Source organism: Suricata suricatta, chromosome 5, assembly GCF_006229205.1.
Source record: "Suricata suricatta isolate VVHF042 chromosome 5, meerkat_22Aug2017_6uvM2_HiC, whole genome shotgun sequence".
Classification (NCBI taxonomy): Eukaryota; Metazoa; Chordata; class Mammalia; order Carnivora; family Herpestidae; genus Suricata; species Suricata suricatta.
This window is the reverse complement of record NC_043704.1, coordinates 67,607,413-67,621,346: the sequence shown is the minus strand read 5'-3', so window position 1 is coordinate 67,621,346 and position 13,934 is coordinate 67,607,413. Positions and strand designations below refer to the sequence as shown.

At 38.3% G+C, this 13,934-nt stretch overlaps 2 protein-coding genes and 1 long non-coding RNA gene across 6 annotated transcripts in view; 2 read left to right on the top strand and 1 right to left on the bottom strand.

Moving 5' to 3' along the window:
* The window catches only part of KPNA1 (karyopherin subunit alpha 1), a 70,415-nt gene extending 65,889 nt beyond the window's left edge, over positions 1-4,526 (top strand). For all 4 annotated transcript variants that reach the window (XM_029939420.1, XM_029939418.1, XM_029939419.1 and 1 more), the window contains 2 exons: positions 356-534; positions 1,949-4,526. In XM_029939420.1, the coding sequence (XP_029795280.1) occupies positions 356-534; positions 1,949-2,136 (367 nt within the window). In that variant the 3' untranslated portion in view covers positions 2,137-4,526. The remainder of the gene's footprint in view (positions 1-355; positions 535-1,948) is intronic.
* LOC115291802 overlaps positions 1-11,577 on the bottom strand; it is a 25,855-nt gene extending 14,278 nt beyond the window's left edge. The window contains exon 1 of the long non-coding RNA XR_003908678.1: positions 11,281-11,577. This is a non-coding gene — a long non-coding RNA (uncharacterized LOC115291802). The remainder of the gene's footprint in view (positions 1-11,280) is intronic.
* WDR5B (WD repeat domain 5B) lies at positions 11,413-13,934 on the top strand. Its single transcript, XM_029939422.1, has 2 exons — positions 11,413-11,579; positions 11,994-13,934. Exon 2 carries the CDS (start codon positions 12,004-12,006, stop codon positions 12,994-12,996), a length of 993 nt encoding a protein of 330 aa, XP_029795282.1. The 5' UTR covers positions 11,413-11,579; positions 11,994-12,003; the 3' UTR covers positions 12,997-13,934.

Genomic DNA, 13,934 nt, shown 5'->3' with positions numbered 1-13,934 from the left:
ATACAACTGGCCTGTTGTACCCCAGGTGGTTTTAGCACGGGTTTCAGAGGTGTGGTTATCTATAGGAACAAAAATGAAATCAGTCAAAAGTATACTATTTTGACAAGTTGCTCATATTAAAAGTAAGAGGGCATTCCAGTTTCTTGGAGCCCAGTAATTGTGGAGGGGAAAAAATGGAGATGGTGCTAGAGAACTAGTTTTCATTTATTTGTATTTTTTTTGTGATAAAGTGTAGCTTGAGGTGATTGAATGGGTGCCTATTTCTGTTTCTACAGTTGAGAATGACACTTATTTCATGAAAGTTTTATGAAATTGAGAGCCTCGTTTGACTAAATTGTTCTTTGTATTAATTTAGGTACCTTGTAGAACTCGGTTGTATCAAACCACTTTGTGATCTTCTCACAGTCATGGACTCTAAGATTGTACAGGTTGCGCTAAATGGCTTGGAAAACATCCTGAGGCTTGGAGAACAAGAAACGAAAAGGAATGGCACTGGCATTAACCCTTACTGTGCTTTGATTGAAGAAGCCTATGGTAAGATAGAGTGTTGAATATATGTTTTTCTTGCTTTTCTGGCTTGTCCACATCTGTCCGTGACAGCAGACTCCTAAGAAAAATTTGTTCTCTTATGAGTAATAATGTTTACTGTGTACGACTGGAAAAGAATATCCATTAATTGCGAAGAGAAGTGAGTACCCTTCAATTAGCAATTTTGACATTGGGTTCTAAAGCTCTTTCCAGGTCCTGGACTCTGCTTGCCCTTATGGGCACTTTCTTACTAGTCCATCTGAACCTTTAAGAACAGCCATATCTACTGTATATGATGACTGACTATTCCTTTTCTAAGATTTACAGTTCTTTGAATTGCATCTCTCAATTCCTGTGTTCAAGTGTTCCTGACTAAAGGTTTCTAAGGGTTTCATTTTAAAGAGTCACTATTTGCCTTTTGGTTTCTTCATTCTAACAATCTCTCAGGCTTAACTATTAATCATTGGTTTACCGATGTGCATTAACCTTTTAGTTCCTTAAGTGATTTTAATGCATAGCTCGGATTGAAAACCACTACTTCAGGGTTTGCTTATTCCTAAGATTTTGAATTAAGGATCACAGGTTATGTTCACCTTCAAGTTTATCAAATAATGTAGAATTGTTTTAAAAAAGATTTTTAACAATTTACCATTTTAAAAAGCTGCTTATAAAAGCTATACCCACTTAGTGTAAGACATTTTGAAATGTATAAAAAAATAAAAATTTTCCTCTACCTGGACATTTTTCATCCAAGGAGATAACTATTGTTAGTTTTTTGATGTATATATATTTTAACATGGATATGTATGTATATGAATATGTATTGTTTTCCCTTTGAGCAGTGTTAACTTTTATTTCCAGTATTGTTATAGTGGTTAGGTTGCTTATGGCTACAAGTAAAAGCAAGCTTAGCTTAGATGGGCTTGAACTTAGTAAAGGGAATGTGTTGGCTAATTGGTCTAGTTGGATTTCTTAGTTTAAGCAGTAGAAATTGATTATGGTTATTGTAAGGGTATTTTACATTTGTTGACATATTGGATAGCTCAGAACTTAGAATCAGAGCCAATTAATTAGGCCATAGTTAGTTCAGTTGGAACACTTCTGCTACAGGCCCTGGACACTGGGTGATGTGGTGACTGCTAGGAATATTGCAGCTTCTGGGGACTGGTGGTTGTCTGCATATGTGTTTAAGGTGTCAGTTTGTAATACCAGCATTCAGATGTAATCCCAGTGAAGGATAATGTTATATGCTGTTAAAAAATACTAACGAGGTAGAAGTAGAGAAGAAAATCTTTCTTTAAGGTAAGAAAGGAGACTTGGCAAAATATAGTAACATTGGGATTTCCAACAGATATATACAAAGAACATATATGTATTCATAGACACACAGATTTTTCTTTTTCTTTATTCTTCATTCTAGGTCTGGATAAAATTGAGTTCTTACAGAGTCATGAAAACCAGGAGATCTACCAGAAGGCCTTTGATCTTATTGAGCATTACTTCGGGACCGAGGACGAGGACAGCAGCATTGCACCCCAGGTTGACCTTAGCCAGCAGCAGTACATCTTCCAGCAGTGTGAGGCTCCTATGGAAGGTTTCCAGCTTTGAAGTGATACTCTGCTTTCATGTTCCTGTGTCAGACCAGGCTACCCAGTCAAGTCCTCTTGTGGAGCCCACAGTCCTCATGGAGCTAACTTCTCAAACGTTTTCCATAATACTGTTTGCGCTCATTTGCTTGCCTTGCGCACCTGCTCTCTTACACATCCGGAAAACCTCTGGCTCTCTGTGGTGGAATACCCTTCTAATAAAAAGGGTAACCAGAACGGCCCACTCTCTTATGGAAAATCCCTAGGCTTTGGAGATCTGCGCTTATATAAGAGTCATGGGAATATACACATATTAATGTGGCTCCCTTTCTTTGTGGGGGAAAAAGAGGACTCCTCCTCATTCCCTTTAAAGTGGGAAAAAACACTGATATTAAAAGATGAGACTAAATCTTTCTCTTGAATTTCACACAACTACTTGCAACAAGGGAGATGTTTAGACCTGTTGTATACACTTCAGAGTACTTTTCATGCGTTCTTCCACACTGAACCCTTGGATTACCTGGTGGCTTTTCTAGCCAAATTTGCATTAATCCTTACTGAGACTGGATGGTTTTCTTTTCTCTATTGGCGCCATTCTTCACAGATATTAAAGTTAAACCATCCGCTCCCTCACCTTCAGCCTTCAGTGAATGTGCTTTCTTTCTAGTTGTCAGGAATGCTGAAGAATTTAACACTTTGACTCTTAAATGTGATACTGGTTTGAAGATTCCCTTAGAGCAGAAAGGAGAGGGCCACATATTAATTTGTACGGCTATCGCTTCTCTTTGGTCTTACGTGTCTTAGGATTTGGAAGTGGTTGAATTCCAATGCTGGTATGAAAATTTAGAATCCTTAGTAATCGAAACAATATCCTATCATTCAATAAAAAAGTAAAAAAAAAAAAAAATATCCCTCCAGTTTTCCCAAACTCAACCAGTGTGACTAGAGGCTGTATTTCTGCATTAAAACAAATGTTTCAGGCTTTGTGGTCCTGATGAAGGTCCTCATTAAATTGGGAATTCCTTAGGTGCTTTTCCCCTCTGTGACTGGCAGATAACACGTGTTTTTTTTTTTTTTTAAGGTAACTTAGGGAAATTTTTTTCCTTAGGTGCAGCTTGACTCTAATGTATTTGTGCTACATTATATGATCCCTTCAGTGTAGCATCCTTATCTTAAATAACCATCTTTTCAACATGACTTGTTCAACACAAATAAGGGCAGTGATTTTTTTTTTTTTAATAACCTCATTGTTTCCTAATCATTTCATCTCCTACTAGTACTGCCCAGTCAAGTCCCTCTATAAAATAAAAAGGTTTTCTACCTTCTGGCTCACTTAATGATAACTGCAATGTACCTGCAACTGGCGCTTCCAGTACTGTCTTCAGTGATCCACATTTGTGCTTGGACTGGAGTGAAGAAATAAGCTTAATTGCCAAGAGAACTGCAACTGAGTTCAATCTGACTTTTTGGTGCTAGATGGCCATCTTGACTCAATGTCTGGACACACTATCAGAAGATTTTTTTGTTTCGCTGTTCAAAACGAATTCTGAAGGAAAAGTCTCTCACTTCCGTTTCAGAGACTACCCTTTTAAGCCTCTTTAATCTCATCCTCTTCTAGAATTCATCATAACTCCAAAATGTAACTATTTGGGAGTTCCCCCGACAGGCTATTCTGCATCTCTGGTAAATCCTGCTGAACGGTAGGGATATTCAGAGCTTTCATACCTCATGATGTTATTTAAGCAGCCAACTTATGTGACCTGATTTAAATTTTAAAAAATCCACTTCATTCAAAGTAGAAAGATACAAAGACAAAAGGACATTAATCAGCCAAGTGTGTGATGCATTCTTCGCATCTAGTCTAGTTGTGTCTGTGCTCTGGATGGATACCGTCTGATGTCTGTCTGTTACTGATGGAGCAGCCACTGCAAAACTAGTCGATTCCCATCTATAACTTACTTTCTAGTGCTGCTTTGTGCTGAAAGGACATTTTAGTTTACTGCACTTGACCTGTAAAAGACTTTGATTCTTTGTAATTTTAGGGACAAATTAGGTGGCTAATTTAAAGAAAAACTTTCAATTTTGCCTTTACATCACATTAAAATATAACTTCTTTCAGAAGGGTAATAGAAGCACTGATTCATAGTAAAAATCTTGTTTTAACTTTGACTTTTTTTTGTGGCTGAGTTTTTTTTAAGCTGTACATCGCTGGTAACGTCATTTCTCTAGGCTGTTTTAAATTATGTACCTTCTGTTGGATAATTTTAAAAATTTCATTTTGATAAACCAGTTTGGATGGGGAAAAAGATAAAGCACACAAAGTTGTTTTCCCAGGTTAGTAAGAACAGAATCCATTGGGAGTTTTTGCCATTGCAGGTGTCTCAGTGAATGAATTAAACACAGTCCATTTAACTACTGTGGTCTATTTTCTGTCTAAAACAGGAATTTATCTTGCTCCTGTCCAGAAGTTCATGAGCCTTGAGTTACAAGCTAAATTTTTTTTGCAGTGAAATGGGTTAATATAAAATTGCAATTAACCAAAAGGTAAATCCCAGCATAACGCTTGGAATTGATAAAGCAGCAGCCTTCCTGGTTATGGAAATGAGACTTCAGGAGGTAACTAAGTCCTAATTTTAGTTCTCTGCCTCGCAGATTTTATTACTTTACTTTGAGTTTATTGAATGCCCTATCATTAAGATGCTACTCATTATAAAAGCATGCTAATTTCAACACACGAAAACTCTTCTGCAATATTATATACTGATCAGGGGAGAAAGCGGCTTGGTTATTCTCCCCTTTTTTTCTCCTCCAAACTTTCAAAGTATATTCTTTGAGATGAAAACGTGGGGGGGGGGGGACATCGAAAGCTTTTGGAATATAAAGGCACCCTGTATCTGAAGGAGCAGCAGGTAGATACAAACCAGGAAAGATTTTAAGATGATATGAAAAAAATATGGAGAGAGTTTTCTATGGAAGACTTTAATTCGTGTTCTTATCACTAAGTAGGACTCTTAAACTTAACCTTTGTCAGCTGTACTGTTTTTGAAAACTACTGCCCTAGGACTCCATCTGCGAGATGAAGCGAAATGGGCTCTGGGCCATTTTTCACATTGTCACAAATATAAACAATGACGTTATCCCATAATAAATCAATTATTATTGGAGATTGTTGCTGATTTGCCTGAGAAAAAAATATGTAATATATTTTATAAACCAAACTTTGTCAACTAAATCCTGCTGTCCATGGCCACTCACAGGCAACCTTCAATCTACTTCTCTAGTGCTAAACAAACATTTCAGTTACTTCAAATCCCCGAGTTTGTGGTTATATTATGAAAGGGTTTTCCTCAAGGTGAAAATTTTTTCTTCTTTTGCTAGTTAGTTTTGTGGATATTTCTATATCAATAGGCAAGTTGTTGCCTACTGATCGTTTACGGCTTGGAGCTTTTTATATATATTGGAAATCTTGATATCTAAGGATGTTTTTCACTTAAGAAAAGGGATCCACTTTTAGAAAGGGTCACTGTTTGCTTTTCATATTTACATACTATTTTCTACCTCCTACATTCCAAAACTTGCTCATTTACAGATAGGTGTACCTGTATATGAAGTTTCAAATCTGAATTTTTTGCCATCTGGAATTAACAGAGTCACTTTCTTCTGTTGTTAGGTGTGCAGAGTAAACACATATTTGCCAAGCTGGGAAATATTCTGGCTACCTTTCTTGATCATCAAAAGTTAAAATTATCAGGACACCTGGCTGACTGGCTCGTAAGAGCATTTTGGCTCGGACTCATGACCCTGAGCAATGAGTCAGGAGCCTATTTAAAAAAAAAAAAAAGTTACCTTAAAAAAATATTTTATTGCTTCCTTATGGGGCACTTGGCTGGCTCAGTTCCTAGAGCATGTGACTCTTGATCTCAAGGTCATGAGTTCAAGCCCCATGTTGGGAGTAGAGATTTAAAAAAAAAATTTTTTTTTTTAAAGTAAAGTAACTAAAAGCCAGATGTGGCAGTAGCACCGTAAGTCTGCTCTAATATGGAGAGTATTCAATAACATGCTTTATTATCAGAAAAGGATAGGTAACACCAGGACATCATAAGAATGTGTGATAAAGTAGAGCAAATACTGTATGCTAATTTAAAAGGTACCAAATTCCTACTGGGTTTAAAATGCATTTGGAAATTTGAGGCAAGAAGAAAAGATTATGAGCAGAGAAAGTCCCAGTCTGTTTTCCCATAAGTCAAAAGACAACTAGTCTTTGAGCTTTACTGTGTGCCAGGTGCCTGGGGAAGGGCTTCCATTTGTTCTATTTAATCCTACAACTGCTCTTTGAGGTGGAAAACTGTTACTATGACAGAGGTGCGAGAACTTCGCCCCAAGGACACAACTCATCGACACTGTCCAGTGGTGGGACAGCACCCTGCAGGTTGTGTCTGGAAGAAAGCAGGCATGGTAGAGGTGTTCTGTGCCAGGAACACTAAGAACTGGACTTAAAATAGCCACAGCTGGACCAGCTTTTCGTTGGACCATTCTTTCTGACTCTCATGAGCACCCTTAAAATAACTAAATCAGGTATGAAGTTGCTTTTAGGTTGCATATTTTGGTAATGTAGAGCCTGCCTCTCAGCCCAAACTTCCTTCCCCTTCTGTGGTGCTAAAATTCTGTATATGACCTGACAAAACAACAGAAGTTAATATATATGCAAATGATTTTGAGTTTAATAGCATAATGGGTAAACTTAGAAACATGTTTCCATTCAACAAACTCAACTGTAGAAGGTATTGACCCAGAGGAGGAAGGGCTTTGGAATGAAGAACTCTGCCTTAGAAAGCAGTGCCATCCATGGACGTGAATTTAACACAGCTGACTTCCTAAAGGAGTATCGTCCCAAGGAGTATAATAAGTTAGATCACCTTTTAATGTATGTTGCTGAGTATGTTCTTACTTCATCATTATGACCACTTTATGTTGTTTTTCAAAGTGTTCTTACACTTTGATTTGGAATGGATCTGATGATTCTTTGTACTTGAATGTGGTCTGTCAGGCCATGGGTGAGTGCCTTGCACATAGTAGACTATTCAATAAATATTAAATGACTGAAGGAATATGGATCTATGTGATATTAGTAAAGGGTAATTGGTAACAAAAGAAAAAGGAATTCTTTTATGCTGCTGTTTGAAACCAGGAATTAACTCTTAGTGTCTCAACATGTGTTTTATATGTGGTTACCTTTCAGGAGGATATAATTTGACATGAAATTTACAAAAGCAGACATTGTCATAGCAGAAGTAAATTATATAAAGACAAAAAAACCTATGCCTTCTGGGAAAAGTTATGGGTATATTTACAGGATAACCAATATATATATATATATATATATATATATATTTATATTTAACACAGCTGACTTCCTAAAGGAGTATCGTCCCAAGGAGTATAAGTTAGATATATATATATATCTCAGCCCTGTGTGTTTGTATATACCAAAAAAAGCTATCAGTCTCTTCTGATACATTCTAAAGTTTAAAAACAATCTTTTTTCCAATTACATCCAACTTGTGTGGAAGCTCATGGTTGAAATAGACCTCCCCCCCCCCCCCATTTTTACTATTGTATGTATTGCTGAGAGATTGTACTGGCCAGGTATTTCTTTCTGAAAACAGAATCTTCAAATATAACTAGTTCCTGCAGACTACACTGTCCTCTATAGTGAAAAACCACAATATGATCATTGCCTTATCTAAACCACCTGGGCCCAGCATTTAGCATAATGAGTTAGGAGAACGCAGAAACCCAGATGATCAGAGTGGTGGAGAAAGGACAGCATAGGGTTTGAGAGAAATGTGGACAGGCTGGGGTGCAAACTACCATATAAAGACTAGAATATTCCAAGATTTAGTTTTGAATATGAGGAGAATCCTTCAGAAGTCCACAGTGATTGTGATTTGCTAGGGATTGACCTCGTTTTTAGATTAACACCAGTTGAGGATTTTGGTGTCCCCTTTCACTTTAAGAAATGTCTCTGTTTAGATAAATTATAGGCCACTCCATATTTAGCTCAACTAGATTTGTATATATTTAAATTGCTAGTAGTCTTAAAAAGTGTATATAGTTCTATTCTTGATTTTTGAGGACTGGATTTGGTTAATTGGAGCTGCCATGAGGGGAGTTGGTCAAGATATTCCTTAATATAGGATTCACTCCAGTCCTAACACATAACCAAAAAAAAATTATTAAAATTTTTTTAAGGTTTTATTTATTTTTGATTCAAAGAGAAACAGAGCATGAGAGGGGGAGGGGCAGAGAGAGGAGGAGACACAGAACTGGAAGCAGGCTCCAGGCCCTGAGCTGTCAGCACAGAGCCTGACGCAGGGCTTGAACCCGCGAACATGAGATCTAACCTGAGCCAAAGTTGGAGGCTTAACGGACTGCGCCACCCAGGCGCCCTCCAAAAAAAGTTATTTTAATTTTTTGACCTATTTGTGGCATTTCTATTTAGAATATCTGCAAACTTTACTGAGGGGCAAGGGAAATAAACCTTTAAACCATTGAGACCTTGAGTTCTAAAACTTTTATGGGAAATCTAAAGAAATAAAATTGATTTCTACAGAAGGAAAATCCAAATTACCTATCTGATGAAGATTAAGGGCAGCAAAAATAAAATTGTTAAAAATTTTTTAATGTTTTTATTTTATTTTTGAGAGAAAGAGAGACCAAGCACAAGCAGGGGAAGGACAGAGAGAGAGAGAGACAGACGGACAGACACAATCCAAAGCAAGCTCCAGGCTCTTAAGTGTCAGCACAGAGCCTGATGTGGGCCTCGAACTCACAAACAGATCATAACCTGAGCTAACCCTGAGTCACCCAGGCACCTCCAAAATAGAAATGATTAAAAACAGACTATATGAGGAACTTTGAGAACAGCAAATGCAAAGCTCTAATTAAGGTTTCTGCCCCTTTGGGTTTACCTGTATCAGTGTTCTCTACTCCTACACACTCCTCATTGCTGATGCTCTCCTCCTCCAAAGACAAACTATGAAATTCTTAGGCCTAATTCATAAGGACCATGCATGGTACCAGAACTACATGTTAATCTTAGAACATGACTAACAAAAAGGTTTAACTAGTTATAGTCCTAGCTTTAATTTTCTTTACACAAGCTCCTGATGTTCTATGTAAACAAAAATTCCAGGCATCAAGAAATGATTTTAATTGTGGAAATCTCTTCAAATTCTGAGAAAATCTTAAAAACTATTTCTGGATATTCCTACCAACACATTATTTTCTTCTTCTTTTTTTTAAGTAGCTCTACCCCTAACATGGAGCTTGAACTCACGACCTTGAGATCAAGAGTGGCATGCTGAGCCAGCCACGTTCCCTCCCATCCCCCTCATTCTTATATTTCTAGTGGGTTATTAAAATCTACTCCAGCACCAACACCCCATCCTAGCCCTCATGTCCTAGACTTGTCTAATTTTCACTTTCTTTACTCTCCTAGTGCATAGAACAGTTACTGGGAAAATAATTTAAATTCTTTGAAACAAAGCCTACACTTGGTTCTCTATAGCGCTTTTAATTTTTTTAATGAGTCAATAAACATGAAAACAGTTTCAATAGATGCAAAACTTTAGAGTGTTTTTAAGCTTCCCAGTAAAAATCACACTAATCCAGGCTAATATGAAAGAGAAGAGGAAGAGTTTAATCACAACTGGAATTTAAGGTATATAAAAAGGGAACATAAGTTCACTTTTAAAATTTTTATAAAGAGGAAGGTCCACGTTAATAAATAGCTAAGTAGAATCCTAACTTAATGTACATAAATTGTATGTCCCAATATTCTTAAAAGATGCTCTTCCTATTCCCAGCACCTCGTTATCGTTATACCATTAACTTGCACAAGCTAGGACTAAAGTTTTTGTTCAATTCCTTTCCAAATTCCAAACTAAGTAGTAGGGTCTTAAGGTAATGAAGTTTTTACTATGGTCAATTATAGGTGATCTAATTATGTCGTTGTGCCTTAAAGACTAGACTTTCAATGATCCTAATACAGGATAGAAGTCTTTATTTCCAAATGCTTAACTGTTGACTGACAAAAAAAAAAATCATTAAGAGATACTTGAGCCTCAGGGGCCTGCCTCAGTTGGTAGAGCAAGCCACTCTTGCTCTCCGGGTCTCCAGTTCAAGGTTCAAGCCTAACTGTGGGCGTAGAGCTTGCTTTAAAACAAAACAAAACAAAACAAAACAAACCCCTCCCATCTAGACTTTCAGCTATGCCAGCAGGAAAACCCTGTAAAGAAAATAGTGCCTCTCCTGAGCACTCTTTACTAAGTGATTACAGGTAAGGCAGAAACTCAAAAGACTTCCAATTTTTTGGTAAACCTTTTTGAAAGTAAACTGTAGGCCCAACTTGGGCCTGAACTCAGGACCTAGAGATCAAGAGTCTCATGCTCTACTTACTGTGTCAGCCAGGTGCCCCAGTAAACCTGTTCTTGTTAAAAGATAGTAACTTACATCTGAAACGCATCTATAATTTACTTAACACTCTCACACTTTCAAGGCCATTCAACTTTTGACTCTCTAAAGCCAATTACGAGTAAACCTTACACATTTCTTAAGCACGTCCCACGAACTTCCTTGTCATTTTCGGTCTCAAGCACCTATGCAGACCTGACCTGTCTTCTTAGAAAGTTTAAGGCTTTAGGCAGTGTTAAAACAAAAGTCTGCACATCTCCCCCGCCCCGCACTACCGTGTCAGGCTACCTAAGCACTGGCTTTTGGAGGCCCACACATATACTCTACCCTTCCCCAAACGTTTAGGCAAAACGTTCAAACCAGAAGCTTTATAATCTGGGCATAAATTCGGCTAACCTTCCCTTGCCTATTTGCAGCCTTGCTCACAAGCCACAGGCTCTATATACCAAACGAGTAAAGAGCAGAACCCACGCCACCCGCGAGGCGGAAATTCAGCCAGTCGGAGGCGTGGGCGGGGGGAGGAATCGACGCTACGTGCCAAAGGTGGGCTTAAGTTTTCCTCTATGGGAATCGGAACATTTAGTCTTTCTTCGTGATACGGTTCCCGAAAAGGAATGTTGTTTGAAATATTTGCTGCTACCCACGCTAGCCAGTCAGGTCTGGGAGAAACCCCGTTTACGTACTCACTCACCAAAGAAGATAGTCACAAACGTGCGTGCGACAACCACGGTGAAGAGGACCGGAAGGAAACGCCAGCGTCTCCTTTTGTGCAAGCGCAGGCAGACCTCTCCTATTGGTCGCCTCGGCTGGAAGTTGGTATGCACATGCGCTCTGCTGTCCTGCCAGCTGGGTGTGATTGACGCAGTTGGTACGCACCTGTGTTTATCCGCTGACTGAATAGCCAACCGCCGGAGCCACAAGTAGTGGTGCTTACGCAGGTTTTCTTTTACTTTCTGAAATCTCTTGTTTAAGCTGTTGACTCATTCATGCGTAAGTACCGAAAGTCTATCTGACTAGTAGGCTTGCTCAGTGTTCTCCAACATTTCGGAGTTGGGCGAGGGGCTCTGAAAAACTGTAGATCACCCACTCCCCTCGTTGCTTTGCACCGCTTTATACATTCGCAAAATACCCAACAGTAATACCTTGCTTGTCGACGACGCATAGGACTCTTAATACTATTTCTCAAGTACTTGTTTACGAAGGAAGCGAGGGAAAGGAGAAGTGGTCCAAGCCGTGCTGCGGAATCCTTGCATATAGTAGTTTAAAGACCGTCCAGAAATTAAAATAATCAAAAGGAGATTTATTTTTGAATCGGATATTTTAATCATTTTGCTGGGCATAAAGTCGGAATATTGGGCTGCCTTGTTCAGGACCGAACGCTTACCCAGCCTATTTTACTTGCAGCTTCAGAACCATGGCGACAAAGGAGGAAGGAGATGGTGAAGCGGGGCCGGGTCTTCCCTCAGCAGCCAATCGGAGCAAGCCAGTGTCTGAAAAACCAAACTATGCTCTTAAATTTACTCTCATGGGACATACGGAAGCAGTATCATCAGTTAAGTTTAGCCCTAATGGAGAATGGCTAGCAAGTTCTTCTGCTGATAAAGTAATTATAATTTGGGGAGCCTATAATGGAAGGTATGAGAGAACACTTTATGGTCACAGTCTGGAAATATCAGATGTTGCCTGGTCATCAGATTCCAGTTCGCTTGTTTCCGCTTCAGATGATAAAACGCTAAAGATTTGGGATGTGAGATCTGGAAAATGTTTGAAAACGCTAAAGGGCCATAGGAATTACGTTTTTTGCTGTAATTTCAATCCACCATCTACTCTCATCATTTCAGGATCTTTTGATGAGAGTGTGAAGATATGGGAGGTGAAAACGGGAAAGTGCCTCAAGACTTTGTCTGCTCATTCTGACCCAGTTTCTGCTGTTCATTTTAATTGTAGTGGGTCCTTGATAGTATCAGGTAGCTATGACGGTATCTGTAGAATTTGGGATACTGCATCAGGTCAGTGTTTAAAAACACTTGTTGGTGATGATAACCCTCCTGTCTCTTTTGTAAAATTTTCTCCAAATGGTAAATATATTCTAATTGCAACCTTGGATAACACTCTTAAACTGTGGGACTACAGCAGAGGCAGATGCCTGAAAACATACACTGGTCATAAAAATGAGAAATACTGCATTTTTGCCAATTTTTCAGTTACTGGTGGAAAGTGGATTGTGTCTGGTTCAGAAGATAATCTGGTTTACATTTGGAATCTTCAGACTAAAGAGATTGTACAGAAATTACAAGGTCATACAGATGTTGTAATTTCAGCAGCTTGTCACCCTTCAGAAAACATCATTGCATCAGCAGCATTAGGAAATGACAAAACAATTAAACTGTGGATGAGTAATTATTAAACCCTTTAGAAATCAAGTGGAAGAGCCGACTTGGCATAAAATAATATTTTTAAAAGATGGTTTCCTCTAATTTTGGCATGGTTTTGTATTTCTTAACATTATCTTACAAGATTTCAGACCTATAACCTAAACTTGTAAAGCAAGACAACTGGAAAAGCAAGTCTAGAACCTAGGGCTTCTGACTTTTAATTTTCAAGTCTGTTATTAATCTCTCATGTCTGTTCCTGAAGAGATTCCCATTCTGTTCCTTCCAGTGACTATCTTAGAGGATCAGCGTACTTGAGAAATATTTAGAAATAAGGTTCACAACACAAGACAGAACAACTGATTAAATGTGGAGAGCAAGGTAGTTTGGAATAACCAGTGTTTCTGATTTGGGAGATCAGATAGGTGAATACGAGCATAAGCCTGAGATAGTGGTGGATTGGAGATGTGTAACATGCCACACACACACTTTAAGTGATAGCCTATATGATGGGACATGAAATGGTTCCATGGAATCAACTTTATAATTGGAAAAATAAGACATGGTTAGGTTTGTTCTGAGAGTCTAAGAATTTTTAAGTTTCTATTAAGATAAAAACTAAAAATACACCAAAACATTATAAATGGCATTTTACTGGAGGACCTCTCACTACCTTGTTAGATTGTGCCCTCATGATTATCAGGCAAGCTAAATGTCTGAATGAGGCGAGGCTGTTCTCTTCCACTATGTGTCTGATCCACTAACTCCCACCCATGCTTCAAACTGGTTCAGAAATTACCACTTTGTAGACCATCACTGCCTCCCTGACTCCAATCACAGCTGACAGCTGAGTTAGGCTTTCTTGTTCCTTTCTCTAGCTTCTGTTATAAAGTTCAGAATATATCTTTTACCAAATTGTATTGTAATGGTTTTAGGGGCCATGTTTCCATTAAATAATGAGCTCTGTCAAGTA